Source organism: Populus nigra, chromosome 3 (genome assembly GCF_951802175.1).
Source record: "Populus nigra chromosome 3, ddPopNigr1.1, whole genome shotgun sequence".
In the NCBI taxonomy this organism is placed as follows: Eukaryota; Viridiplantae; Streptophyta; class Magnoliopsida; order Malpighiales; family Salicaceae; genus Populus; species Populus nigra.
In genome coordinates this window covers 11,193,957-11,208,743 of record NC_084854.1, presented here as the reverse complement: position 1 = coordinate 11,208,743, position 14,787 = coordinate 11,193,957, and the positions used below count along the sequence as shown (strand labels likewise).

At 35.9% G+C, this 14,787-nt stretch overlaps 1 protein-coding gene and 1 pseudogene across 1 annotated transcript; one reads left to right on the top strand and one right to left on the bottom strand.

Annotated features, from left to right (window-relative positions):
- Positions 1-3,783: 3,783 nt before the first annotated feature.
- LOC133688678 (dolichyl-diphosphooligosaccharide--protein glycosyltransferase subunit STT3A-like) lies at positions 3,784-11,487 on the bottom strand (annotated as a pseudogene).
- A 242-nt stretch (positions 11,488-11,729) lies between these two features.
- On the top strand, positions 11,730-14,137 carry LOC133688766 (SNW/SKI-interacting protein-like). The gene is made up of 2 exons (XM_062108377.1): positions 11,730-11,890; positions 12,054-14,137. Exon 2 carries the CDS (start codon positions 12,093-12,095, stop codon positions 13,920-13,922), a length of 1,830 nt encoding a protein of 609 aa, XP_061964361.1. The 5' UTR covers positions 11,730-11,890; positions 12,054-12,092; the 3' UTR covers positions 13,923-14,137.
- Positions 14,138-14,787: the final 650 nt, after the last annotated feature.

Below are 14,787 nucleotides of genomic sequence, written 5' to 3'. Positions count from 1 at the left end.
CTACCTCTTTCCTTACACTTCTTATCAATATTTCATAGCCTTTCTTTCAAGAGATTTTAGTGGTTTTGTCTTCTTTAAGCTTTTCTCCTTTTTTTTCAGTGATTTTTCTCTCCTAAATCCCTTTTTTTTTTATTTCTTTTTCTTTTATAGCCTCAAGAAGCAAGTGATTGTGAAACCATTTATGAGTTTGAAGATTGTTTTTCAAAACTAGATTATGGAGGATTCTTTTTTATTTTTGCCTCTGATCAATCAAAAAACGATTTTTCTCTCTTCTTTTTATGTTTTCCCTCTCTAGATGTTTAACAAACTTTCGGAAATTTTAGAAAAAAATTGGAACTTCATAACTTAAACATAGTTGACCGGGGATGCGCCTTCCATGAACTAATTATCGCAAATGGGAATCCTTACATTTATTGGTTTGATTCTTCAAGTTTCTAGCCTTTACCGTTCAGAGCTACAGACAACTTCAGTACTAAGGACCTGCTCCTTTGTATAGAGGGCTAAACCCCATCAATTTATAAAGCTCAAGCAAAAGGGTGCAGGCATGGAATAATAACCAGTTAGTTAATTTTTACTCCACAAGGACAGCTACTCCATTCAAATGGTTTACGTGATGCTGTTTCAGCTTTTGTCGCGTTTCTTTTTCTTTTTTTCCCATTAAATTTTTTTTTGTTGCAGAAGATTTGAGTTAATCTCCTAGTGTGGAACCTAAATATTCAAATTAAGGAATATAATGCTTGCCAAGATTGTGTTGCTTGGGGGATCGGATTTTGTATGCTAAAAGTTTCTCTTCATAGGACAGAGATGCTGGCAAATGTAAGCCCTGATTTTCATTTTCAGAACTGAGTTTCACAATTTCAAAGATTCAGTCCACCATAGAAGACCGATAGTTTCTTCCTGCTAGGAGCCCGAGGGTCGGTTGCAGTCTAGTAGTGTTGTGATGCCGACTGCCGAGGCATCAGTGAGTGCATCACCGTAGCTCTTAATTTTTATTGCTTCTGCCTAGTCATCGAAAACAAATAAAAATAGCACTGCTGTTTTACAAGAGAGCTATTACATCCAATCCAGCATTGCAAAGAACTAACCGCGTGTCTGGATGAGGGAAGGTAAAAGAGATCCTCTCTTATTAAAATTACAAAAACACTAAGAAAGAAGTAGAAGTTACTGTGCTCAAGAAATATTTTATGGAATAGATAAATGACAAAATTGCATATAACTTTAAATAACTTTGAATTAGGCATTGAGATATGGTTGTTTACAATTAATTTCACAAATTATATGTCATTAGATTGGTTATTTTATTTTTTATTATACAATAAAATTACTAATTTAATCATTGAATAAAATAAATATAATACCTATTATTAAGAGGTGTTTCGGTCTCTTCAATTTTTTTCAAAATAGTATACTTATTTTGATGTTCTTAAAGAAAAAATCAAAATAACTCTCTTCCAAGGGCTTTTTTTTTGTCATTTTTACTTTGGTTTTGTTATAGATTTGAAGGTTCGTTAGGGGCATTTTGGTAATTGATATATATTAAATATCATTAAAAAAAACTTATTAGCGCATGCAACACATACTCCAGCGTGTAGATGGCCTCTGCGCTATTCTAACAGTACATATGAGATCATCCAAACACCGCATTTCAGGGCAGCATTTGAAAGGTTTATATACCCCGGACATGGTAGGGTGGCGCGTGCCCCAAAAGCACCTCAAGTTTGATGCTGACAACCGTTTTTTTTCCTCCTTTCTCTCTCTCACCTCATTAAATTTAGTGCTAGCCCTTTTAAAATTTTAGACCAGCCCCTTCAAATTTTTTTTCCCTTTACTTTTGGTCCATGTTCTTTTGAATTACTATTTTTTTATTTTGAATAAGCCACGAAATTACAAATATTTTTCAATTTCACCCCCTTTTATTTTTAATAAGCTATAAATTACAACTTTGTTTCCAATTTTGCCCCTTTCATTTTTTATTTTTTTTCAAATTTGATCTCCTTTCTTTTGATTGATATTTATTTTGTTTGATATCATTTTTTATGTTTTTTTTTTACAATTTCATCCTCCATGAGTTTTTTTTCTATCGATTTGACTCTCATTCTTTTTATTATTATGTTTTTTTTTCCTTTTTAAGTTTTTTAAATTGATATTTTTTTCATGATTTCATCATTCAAAATTAAATTGATTGGGAATTAAGCTTCTTAATTAAACTCAGTTCAAAGATTTCATGGGTTTTGAATTTTATTAATTAGATCAGGTTTAGAAGATTTGTTTGGGTTAGCTTGTTTTTTTTTTCTTTTTAATGCTAATTTTTTTATTATTATTTTGTACCCTTTTTTTAGAGTTATGCTATATTATTTTATATGGTATGCATTCTATGAGATTAATCTTGGGTTAATGACCCCTGTCATTGGTTTCTAAGGTTTATGTGGGTTGACATTTTTAAGTTTTTTTTTAAATTGATTTATTTTAATTTCATGCTTTAACATTTAATTTATTTGACATTGTTGTTCCTACCTTCTTTTTTCTTTTTTTTCTTTCTATTGGGTTATTTCAATCATGTAGCCCATGGTCACGGGTTTGCGAGTTAACCCTGGTGAACTCTTTTTTTTTTCCGTTGCTATGGTGCTAGTCCCGGGTTCATGACCAAAGAGACCGATTTCAAAGGTTAATATAGATTGATTTTTTTATGTTTTTTAAATTGAATTATTTAAATTTCATTATTCAACATTTAATTTATTAGAAATTGTTCTTTGTTTTTGTTTTTCATTTCCTTTCTATTGGGTTATCCCAATCATTTTTTAGATTGTTTTTTTTTTTTACAATTTCATTCTCCATGGTTTTTTTTCTGTCAAATTTCATTATTCAACATTTCATTCTCTTTTTTTTCTTTGGCAAGTGTTTTTAATTGATATTTTTTTATGATTTCATCCTTCAAAATTAAATTTGTTGATAATTAAGCTTCTTGATTTAACCCGGTTCAAGGATTTCATGATTTTCATGATCACAGAGTTTATGAATTAACTCGAGTTTACTCATATTTTATTTTCGTTTCTTTTTTAAATTAAATTTATTTTTTCATTTTCATCCTTCAATATTAAGTTGTTCAACAATTGAGCTTCATGATTTTATTCAACTTACTTTCGAACATGGCGGCCACCCTTATTTCATGACTGAGTTAAAGATTTGGCATCTAATCCAAGTAGGCTCGAATCAAGTTTTTTCAACTTTTTCTAAATTATTTTCTCTTAATTTTTATCCTTCAACATTTTATTAGTTAGAGATTGAGCTTCACCTTTTTTTTTAGTTATTATATTCTCATTTAATTTATTAAGAATTGATCTTCAAACTTTTTCTTCTTACGCTTCTTTCTATGAAATTACCCAAATCTTATATCTATAGTCACAAAGTTTACAAGTTAACTTAGTTTAACTAGGTTTTTTTTTTAATTTTCACCTTTTATAATTGAATTATTTCATAATTAGATTGACTCATATCAAGTTTCTTTTATTTTATTTTATTTTTTTTTATTATTTTTTGCATTATCATACTATTTAAATTATTAATTGAATCAGTAACTCGAGTCTCAAAAAAAAAAAAAATTACTTGGCATTTTTTTTTTTACGTTGATAAGAATTTTGCCTGTCCAATGTTGAAGCATGGGCACAAATCTACTAATTACTAGCTATGTTGCTTGGATGATGGAAACCGAAGAACAGACTTCAAGAATCCCTTTACTTCATCCAGTTCTATTTCGGGCTGCACCAGACATTAAAAGAATGAGAATAAAAGCACAAGCTGGAAAATTACATTGATAAAGGAAATTGTTAAATGAATCATCTCACGTATATAAGAGAAGCCATCCTTCAAGGCATCATCAACAGGCTGGTATCCAAGCTGGCATGCTATCATGCTCAGTACCGATCTAATGCTATCAACCCAAAATTGATTAGTCTTGTTAAGACATCATAATGTTGGGACCAGTACAAGATCACAGGTGAAGACCGTAAAATCTTTTGCCTGGTTTGGTTTGCATTTTGCAGGAGTAATGATCAACTATGCCTGCAAGACCCCTCTCAAAAGCCCCTTGATTATAATTATACGAATTACAGACAGATGAACGCATTATTAGCCTATATATTATTTCACTAGTGCCAAGGGTTTCCCTTTCCTGTTCCACTTCCTTTTGAGCTAGAAGTTGAGCTTGCTTCCTGTCATGAGAAATATTAAAAAGCAGTTAGAATAGGCAACTAGATTTGAATCCCAGGGCATATACTTGCATCAATCCTTCAACTCACTGATTTCGACTTTTTGGTCTTCCCCCGGATCCTGTTCTTTGGAGGTTTCAATTTATATATGCGAGCCATCCAATGGTGAGTTGTGAATACCTAAATTGATAAGAACCCAAATTCTTATCAAACAAAACAGAAAATTTTCATGAAGGAATACTAATCATCTACTACCAGTCATTTCCCAAAAATATCTTGAGCATTTTTTCTGATGTAAAGCCTATAGTACTCGCATAAAAGGAAATTGGTGTTTGCATGCATTATTTCGCTCCAGTTTTAGGAGGCCCGACTATTGGTTGCCTATGTTGTACGCATTTCTATCAAGTGCAAATCAATATTATCCTACCTCCTCAAAATGGGCAAGTTTGAAATACTTCTTCCCAATTTCTGTCCGCCTAACTCTATCAAAGCCTTTACCATCAGTTTCCACAAACCTGTAAAAAAATAGAAATCAACGTTTTAACTTCTGACATATATGCTTCACATTTAAATAAGTAGGGTAAGAGCAAAATCAGACCTGTAATATGATAATTTGTACATGAGACAGTTTAACATTGTTGGAGTAGCCTGAGAATCAATCCGGTATTGACCGTCTCTCTTTGGACAGAAGGAAGAAAATAGTCAGTAAGATTAAGCATCTACCAAGCCTGAGAATCAATCCAATATTGACAATCTCTCTTTTGACAGAAGGAAAGAAAATAGTCAGTAAGATTTAAGATTAAGCAACTACCAGTCTTAGCCATGAGGCACAGATATCTATCACTTATTAAATGCGTGGAAACATTTTATTACTGGGAAGAATTCCAAAAAAAAAACAGAAGTTCAATCAAATGCAACTGGTTTAAGAACTCACCAAATAATCAGGTTCTTTGATATGAGGGAACACGCCCCCTCCTATTCAAACCATCCACAGGAACTTATTGATATCATCACTGGGGTAGCCAACAAAACCTGATAAGTTGAGCAATCCATCAGAACAATATATTTCTTTATAGTCAAGACCAATTTGAATATGTACAGCAGGAAACAAACCTCCAAAGACAACTAGAACATATTTAACATCCAAGGAATTAAAGATTTCCCAGGCTGCCTTCTCAGGAGAAGACATGGCAGAACCGACAGTTGCAATATGCGTGTTATTCCAGGTATTATTGTCAACAATAACAGTGCGGTTAGCCATTGCAGTTGTTTCATAACCATAGTCTCACCATGATGCAACCTGCATGTATCAAAAGCCACATCATCTTGCATTTGGTGAAAGCATCCAATTGGGAGGTTCAGAGTAAACAAAAAGAAACAGCTCCAAGATAGGTTACAAAATGGTGAATACATCTCATGTCATGAAAGTATGAAGTATAAATGCAACTAATTAGGGGGAAAGTGAGGCAAATATATCAAAGACAGGCATCTTCTACCCATCGCAGCAGCACTAATGCAAGCTGCCATATGAATATTTTCAAGTTTATTATGGTATCATCTCAATGAAATTTTAAGCATTTGACTCCATACCACAGGATTAGTTGTTAATTGTCAAGCAAATTATAATAAGTTTCCTTTTTACATTCTATGTTTTCTCAATAACAGCATGATAGTTCTACTTACTCAATCCAAACATTAACACAATACTGACAATCAAATTCTGTAATCTGTTTGAGCCTTTCATGGTCAAGCTTCTAGAAGTGAGTTTGGCACATGAAGCTGATACCACTGTGCATAGGGCTGTGGTTTTAGCATTCCAGTTGACTAGAGGTCAGAGATTATAGCATTACCATAATGAGGATTTATGAAGCCTGATTTCTTATTGATTGCTATGTTTCTCTTACAAGCCCATTATGCCAAAGATTTCCAGGAAATTCATATAAAGGACTCCAATATTTTGATATTAAAACTTGGAAGCTTTTAGATGCACCTACTGCATACCATAAACTTGGAACATGATTTTTTAACATGTTCTGGAATGCAGAATCCATGATCATCAAATGGGTATGTACAGTAAGAGGGAAGATTCATAAAAACTTACTTTATCATCCAACCCAGTATTGTGGCTTAGCCATGCATAAGCCTCTCTGAAATGATTAAAAACATGTAGACCACCACCTTGTGAATAAGATGTTAAAACAATAGAGGGTGCCGAATAAGCTTCAGCTGCTGCCCAGACACAATGAACCTACAAGGACGAAGGCAAGTTATAATCAGATGTCTCCTTAATCAGAATGAAAATAATCCCTGGAAATTTAAGCAGTAATGAGCTATAAATAGAGAATATGTCTATGCCAGGTAAAACAAAATGATAATTACAGGCATAACCTGAGTTGCGAATTCCCATGGAATGTCACTATGCTTAGTTCATATAATCAGATAGAAATTTCAGACTGACACTTGACGAGGACCAAGAGAAGGTTGGAGATAGGGATTCATTTTTTAAACATAATAGAAAACAAAGATTAGTGGGTCAAATGCTTACATTTGACTTCTCAAATTAGGCTTTCCAAAAAGAGTTAGTTGTTTTTTTTTTTTCTTCGGTGACAAACTTATAATGAAAGGGAAACCACAAGAAGAATATCATAATTACCCATGTGAAAGACTAACAAGTGATATGGTGCACATCACTGGAAAATATAAGGGAAAAAAAAGCTATCTTGCTAAGGAAGGGTTAGTATAGAGAAACACCAGCAGCCTAATAGAAGAAAGATTCTGATTTCGTGAGGTATTGCTGATGTGTGACATGTTTCAAAGGAAAAGGGAGACTGGGAGAGATATGTAGGTCTGTTCATTTGAAGCAGGCCAGATGAAGCCCAATGAAGGACCAAACAACTCCAACCTAAAACATTAGGTGGGTTCAGATCAGATCGCACCAACCCAAGTTATATCCTTGAATACAATCTTTGGATTCCCTTGGACTGCATCAATCCAGAATCAATATAGTAAATGCTTACGTGAATTATGATCTAGGTACTTACAGATCAAGCAAGCTCAAACTTCGTCCACTCCATCCCTTTGTTGGGCTGGAAGCTACCAGTGCCACTAGAACAGCTACCATAGCACAACACACAACCCTGTTGAATACATAATATTGAAGCATGGGTATCAGTTTCATGTTCTATCATAACACATAAAATAAATATTAGGAAACATCCATTCAATGCATATCCAAACATCCATTCTTTACTGCATTCAAGTATTAAGGAAAACAGATTATCAGAGATGCTCACAGGCCCACAGATACAACAAGCATAACAGCTACTTTAAACATTCTTGGAGAGAGAATCCCTTTGACATGATATACAAGAGCCACCACATGGATGATAATGAAAATCTGCAGAAGTAAAATTAGTACCAAGAAAGTGAATAACAAAAGAATTGCAGATACTGAACTGCCCTAGTGCTCATATATAAGGGCCTATCTGGAAAACCAAAGTAAGCAACAATAAGGGCCCTGTTGGTTATGTATAAAAGTTACTCATGATTAATACATTTATTTATTCCTGTTCTTACTGTCAAAACCTTAAAAGCATGCTAGACCTCTCCATACCAACAGCTTGAATGGCTGATAAAAAATCTTGTATTATTAAATGGTAGTCTCACACTGACAGGTTATAGAAGCCACCTGGTCTCTAACTTGAACGAGACAGCATGGGACAGCCATCCAGAAAGATTGTTGTTAATTAACATTTTTCCATTTTTCAAAGAAGATCACATATCTAAGGCAAGAACAATTTCTATTTTTTCTCGCTTCAAGATGAACAAATAACCAGATTCAAGAAATTTATAAAAACATTGTGTCTTGATGAATTATGTGTTATAATAACTCACCAAAAATGAAGCAAAATGTTCTGATGTCATTACAACATTAAAACCAACAACAGGCACCAATGCTGCTAATAGAGTTCCCAAGACCAGCTGCATTGAAAAGTACATATCAACAAAAACCAAGAAATTTCTTTTGTGTAGAGATGACTACTGCAAGTCTGCAATGTCTAACCACGGAAAAGTTTTTACAAAAATGTATCAATCAAACTAGTCATCCATTGACAGGTAACAGATATCAAAAGTAAAGGTATGTTCTTTAAAAATTGTCCCCAAGCCCATGACTTGTACCTAAGACATCAAAGTAATAAGAAAAAAAATTACTCACCCATTGACAAGGTAGCAGACATAAAGAACAAAAGTGTGTTCTTTAAATATTGTTCCCAAGCCCCGGCATATAGTTAATACGTCAAGGTAAAAAAAAATGTCGCATGTGTTAATTGTGGTTCAACAGAGATGAGATGATTTCACATCCATGGAGCCCTATGAGTAAAACAAGAGAAGAGCAATAAAACCTATGCCACACAAGCACACCCGATCCCCAAGGAAAAGGAAAGCGATACAAAATGCCATTGTATTACAGTGATAAATGTAAAGTGAAGAGGTTATCATTTATTCCATGCACATGAAAAAGTTCAGAATTAGTTATCAGTAGTATAAAAACACATCGATGAAAGGTGAGGCTGACAGCCAAAATCTACAGTTTATGTATTCTCACTTCATTAATGATTAAAAAAAAAAAACCTATATGTAAACAGTTTTCTTCTTCTTGTCCAAAGACAAGCAATGTTAGCATGCAATCTTCAATTATTGTGAAAACTATTGATTGTCTATTTTCCTTTCACTATGATACACAATCTTATTGAGCATAATAGGCACTTACAAGCGGAGCATATGCAATATACAGTCAAGAAGAGTAGCGACCAGTCACCATGCACAAAAGCACATGCATTGGAATAAGATTAATAATAATTGTGTACCCGCCCCATGAACAAACCTGAAAGACAAAGCAATATAACAATAAACACAAATATCATAAGGAACAATAAGATGCCAGGAAATATTATCGCAAAGCCTACCATGTAAAAGTATGCCAAGGCATTTAAAGTGGCGTAAAAGAGGGATCCTGTATTCAATGTCTGCACATGATATAAAATCTATATCAGCAACGAATAAAATGTGAAATATAAAACACCACAGAACCAACAACCAATCTATGGGATACAAGTTTACGAAGTAAAAATATAAAACGGTATATTAGATCTGATTTCTCCTTGAATTAACAGTTTTAAGAATGTGCGGAATTTTGCTTTCTCTAATTGACATCAGAATCCTAACCTTTATATAAAGATAGAAAGTGAAGATGAGAGCAAATATAGCTACAGCTTCATTGTCATAGCTAGCAGCCACAGATCGAGATATATATGACGGAACCTGTGTACAAGAGCAAATAATCTAGCAGTTAGGATTTTGAGTTCAACATGTTTATACATTCTGAAGGACTACAACTTAGCACAGAAGCCTTACAACAATAATATCTTATACAGAGGGCCACCCCAACTATACAGACTTTAAAGCATGTGTTAAAAGTTGAACATTTTTCTTTCAATTTTGTCAAACATTGTATCCTCTAAAAAATAAAATAACATCATCATTTTTATTTACAATGATCTTCATTCATCAACTGAACAGAATACTAAAGACAAAGGGAATTGTGAACCAGGCATACCAATTGGAAGACATACAGAATATTACAAACTAGGTGAAATAGTTTTTTATAATATTGCGACAAACTCATATCAAAAAGTAATGCCTCATTGCTGCTGTTCAAAAAATACAGATACAATACAAGGAAACCATAAAGTTATGAATACCCATTATATAATTTACCATGGCCAAAAGAACAGCTGCTGTCAGTCCTGCACCAGTACCCTTAACTTCCTATTAAGATACACAATTGAATGTCATCAGCAAAACCAACTACAATCTACATAAGTAGAGACAAGAATTGAGTCACAATACAAACCTTGGTCAAAAGGTAAGTCGCGCCCATGAAGCAAATGCAGAGAAAATTGGTGCAGTGAATACAAACAGACTCGACAGACAATGGAATGTTCAAAGAATTCAATAACCTGACATCGGATAGTAATGACTCAAAAAATTAGACAATATAGGACTCAGTAATACATGCCATTTCAAATGTTAATAATTCACGGAAACTGCAAACAGCAACAAGCACAGAAAAGTAGCATTGCAAATTTATGCCAGAAACTAATGAATGCATTTCGTATGATTACCTACAAGGTACTCACCACCAAAGTGTGCCTGCTGTCAAGGTCAACCCAGGGTAAACAGTTCCACCAATCACACGACCAAGAGGATACCTTAAGTGAAATATACAAGAACAAGCAATTTAAGTTCCCATACAAAAACCTAGCAAAAAGAACAGCTAACCAACAACTTTCCACCGTGAGAATTATCTGTGCTTACCAGGTTCGATCATCAAACCAATTCCAAAAGTCATAAACCCCATTCTTTGTCAAAAACTGAAACCAACAACACTTAAATTTCTCATTCTCTTTACAAATTGTATAAAAAAGAAAAGAAAGGATTTCAAGAACTATCGTGAGGAAAATCGAACCTGGGTGACTCTGTAATTGAAATACGGATCGAACTCGTAAATAACACTCTTGTACTTTATTACCTGAAAATCAATCCACAAGTTTACAAAACTGCAACAACTAACAAAACACACGAATCAACTCTAATTCCAATAATACCAAAGCTTTTTGTTAACAAAAAACAAAGGCTCATATCATACAATCAAAAAAAATTACCTGGACAGGCCAGGCCAACCTTGTCGCTTTAGTTTCAGAAGTAAAAGAAATCTTTTTTTCTTTTTTTGAAGGCAAAGGAAAATCTCATATCTTTTCCTTTGCTTTCCAAATGGAAAAGACAGCGAATTCAAAACAATTCAAATTTAAAAAGTTGATCAATAAACCAGTTTAATTGAATTTTCCTCTACTTCCTCAGCAACCAAACGGGTAAACACAAAAGTAAACCAGAAATGGCAATTATAAAGATCGTAACTAGAGACAGAGGTTAGAGGAGTGAACTGACAGAGAAAAGGCGGATCGAGAACACCAGAACTCCAATCAAGAGGAGAATGAAGTAAGAGAGCACATTGCCAAACGCATTTCGCAGCGTTCCTGCTGTCGTCTCTCTCGAGCTCTCCGCGACCGCCATTAATAATATTTGTGTGCCTTTGTAACGGAGGCTTTTTTGCTTTTTTAGGTCGTCTAGTAGAAAGAGAAGACGTCTTTGAGTTTGAGTTTGATTTGAGTAGAAGAGGAGGGAGTGAGCAACGACTCCTGTGACTGAGCAGCTGATTTGCGCGAACTGCCAAACGGTGCCTCCACCAAACTATCAAATTACAAATATAGGTCTAATTCAACTATTTAATTGACATTGTTGTCCCTGACGTATATAAGTGGTAAGATCGTATTGGTCATTCGACGTAGTCATCAACGTGGCTCTTATTGATTAGCCAGGTCTCGAGTCCGAGTCCTGACGGATTCTGGAGCACCGACCCGAGTAAAACAAGCCCAATAAAAACGACCCATCCACATTATTTCCTCTTTCTCTCTCTCAGCTTTCAATTATCTGATCGTGTTTTTTATCACCAGCCGCGTCTCTCTCTCTCTCTCAAATTTGTTGTCGAATCCCTAAATCATATCTCTTTTTTTTGAAATATTTCTTCTGAAAAAGCTTCAGCAGAGACATATTCGAGTAAGCAGGTTGATTTTTCTTCCTTTTTTCCCCTCTGTTTAGGCTATTATGAATCTTTTTTTTTATGAAGTTTATTCTTATTTTTTTGTTATATTAATTAGCTCTTAATTAAGATTTGATTACGTAGGTGGACTGATTGATTTCTTTCGCTTTTTTTAATGGACGATTTAGGGTTAGGGTTTTATCTTCGTCTAGGAGGCTGCAATTATCATGGCGGCTTTAAAGGAATTACTGCCTCCGGTTAAATCCACTACCACAACTTATTATGATCATTCCAATGATCCATGGTTCAAGCAGAGGTTTAGTTCATCTGAGGCTGAACAATCTGCTTCTGCTGCAATTAAGCATAACCCCGTACCTCCTTACTTGCAGCGTAAGGGTTTTGTTCCCAGGAAAGTTGAAGATTTTGGTGATGGGGGTGCATTTCCTGAGATTCATGTTGCTCAATACCCGCTTGATATGGGTAGGAGTAAATCTGCAAAACCTGGTTCGAAGATTTTGGCGTTGACTGTTGATGCTCATGGGAACGTTGCTTATGATGCAATTGTGAAACAGAATGAGAATGCCAAGAAGATTGTGTATTCGCAACATAAGGATTTGATTCCGAAGCTGTTGAAGAGTGAGGAAGAGGGAGATGAGGATGAGGATGAGGATGAGGAATTGCAAAAAGAGATTGAGGAGACCACGCTGGAAACAAAAGCTGCACTTGAAAAAATTGTGAATGTCAGGTTGAGCGCAGCGCAGCCAAAGAATGTGCCCAAACAATCTTCGGATTCGAAATATATTAAGTATAAGCCTTCGCAGCAGTCAGCAGCATTTAACTCGGGTGCCAAAGAGAGGATTATTAGAATGGTGGAGATGCCCGTGGACCCCCTTGAGCCACCTAAGTTCAAGCATAAGAGGGTTCCTAAGGCTTCGGGATCACCACCTGTGCCGGTTATGCACTCGCCACCTCGACCTGTGACTGTGAAAGATCAGCAGGATTGGAAAATCCCACCTTGTATCTCGAATTGGAAGAATCCTAAGGGTTACACAATTCCTCTTGATAAGCGTCTGGCTGCTGATGGAAGAGGCCTGCAGGATGTTCAGATTAATGATAATTTTGCTAAGCTATCAGAGGCCCTTTATGTTGCTGAGCAGAAGGCTAGAGAAGCTGTTGCTATGAGATCCAAGGTTCAAAAGGAAATGATGATGAAGGAGAAGGAAAGGAAAGAGCAGGAGTTGCGGGCATTAGCTCAGAAAGCACGTTCTGAGAGAACCGGTGCAGCACCCCCACCTTCTGCTCCAGTTCCGTTAGAGAGGGGTGCAATGGATGATGTTGACATGAGAGGGGATTATGAACACGTGAAGGAAAGGGAGAGGGATGCCCCAAAGGAGACAAGGGAAGAGAGGGAAGAGAGGCTGCGACGCGAAAAAATTCGTGAGGAGCGCCGTCGAGAAAGGGAGAGAGAAAGAAGACTGGAAGCAAAAGATGCTGCAATGGGTAAGAAGAGCAAGATCACAAGAGATAGAGATCGTGACATCAGTGAGAAGGTTGCTCTTGGTATGGCCTCTACTGGAGCTGGGAAAGGGGGAGAAGTTGCATATGATCAAAGGTTGTTCAACCAAGAGAAAGGAATGGATTCTGGTTTTGCTGCTGATGATCAATACAACGTGTACGACAAAGGCCTTTTCACAGCTCAGCCCACACTTTCAACCCTATATCAGCCAAAGAAGAATGCTGATGCTGATATGTATGGAGGTGCAGATGAGCAAATAGATAAGATAATGAAGACTGAACGATTCAAACCTGACAAGGAATTTGCTGGTACTTCACAGAGGACTGGCCCACGGGACAGGCCAGTTGAGTTTGAGAAGGATGAAGAAGAAGCTGATCCATTTGGTCTGGATCAGTTTTTGACCGAAGTGAAGAAGGGTAAGAAAGCCATGGACAAAGTTGGTTCTGGTGGCACAATGAGAGCTAGTGGAGGATCTTCAACACGAGATGGCCATGATGGAGGCTCTGGTAGAACTCGTATTGGATTTGAGAGGGGGCGATAGGTGTCTTGCTTTGAAGTTTCATTTAAGGTGACATGTTGTGTGAACACAAGGCTTGTTTCCCTTTGTTTTCCCTCCGTTTTTCAATGATGTAATGTTTTTTTGAAGCTTCGTTTTAGTTGATGCCACCCCTGACGTAGCTTCTGCCGATGTACTAGTATGTTTAAAATTTCTCCAGGATTTGAAATAATTCCATCCCTCCCATGGGTGTGCTCTTAGTTGGTCCGCAAGTACTTTTCATTTGTTTGCTGTGGTTTTTCTAGGTTTGCCTATTTTGGTTATGTAATCAAAGTGCCCTGCCCATTCGTTTTCTTTCTGCTTGGTCCGAGTGACGAAACAGCTGCGAAGTTCCTGCAGCTTACCTAAGAAGAAACTATAACAGCCTTGGGACTGGAATGACAAGATGGTGCAATTCATTGGCGAAGAACATGCTGCGAGATGATTATTGATATTTATACATCATTAACCAGACATCAAAAGCTCCAACAACATTGTTTTGACAGCGAAGCTCTTTTTAAGAGGAGCTGCACCCACTTCAAATAGATTAAAATCCTTGTTTTTATTGCTTTGATTCTTTCAGTTTGTTGCTTGCACCAGTCAATTCTCTCTTCACGAGACCGTAGACCTGCTCCTTTGTATAGAGGACAAACAACCCAGCAATTTATATACCTCAAGCAAAGGGTGCAGGCATGGGATAACCAGTTGGTTATTTCTTTCTCCACAAGGACAGTTACTCTATCCCAATGGTATAATCAGAAGCATTGGATGTTCATGGTGATTTTGTTGTGTTTCATATTTCCTTGCTTGTTCCCTCTTGCTTCTTCTTGTTTTCCTTGTTTTATTCATTATCTCGGGTCACAGGAAGTGG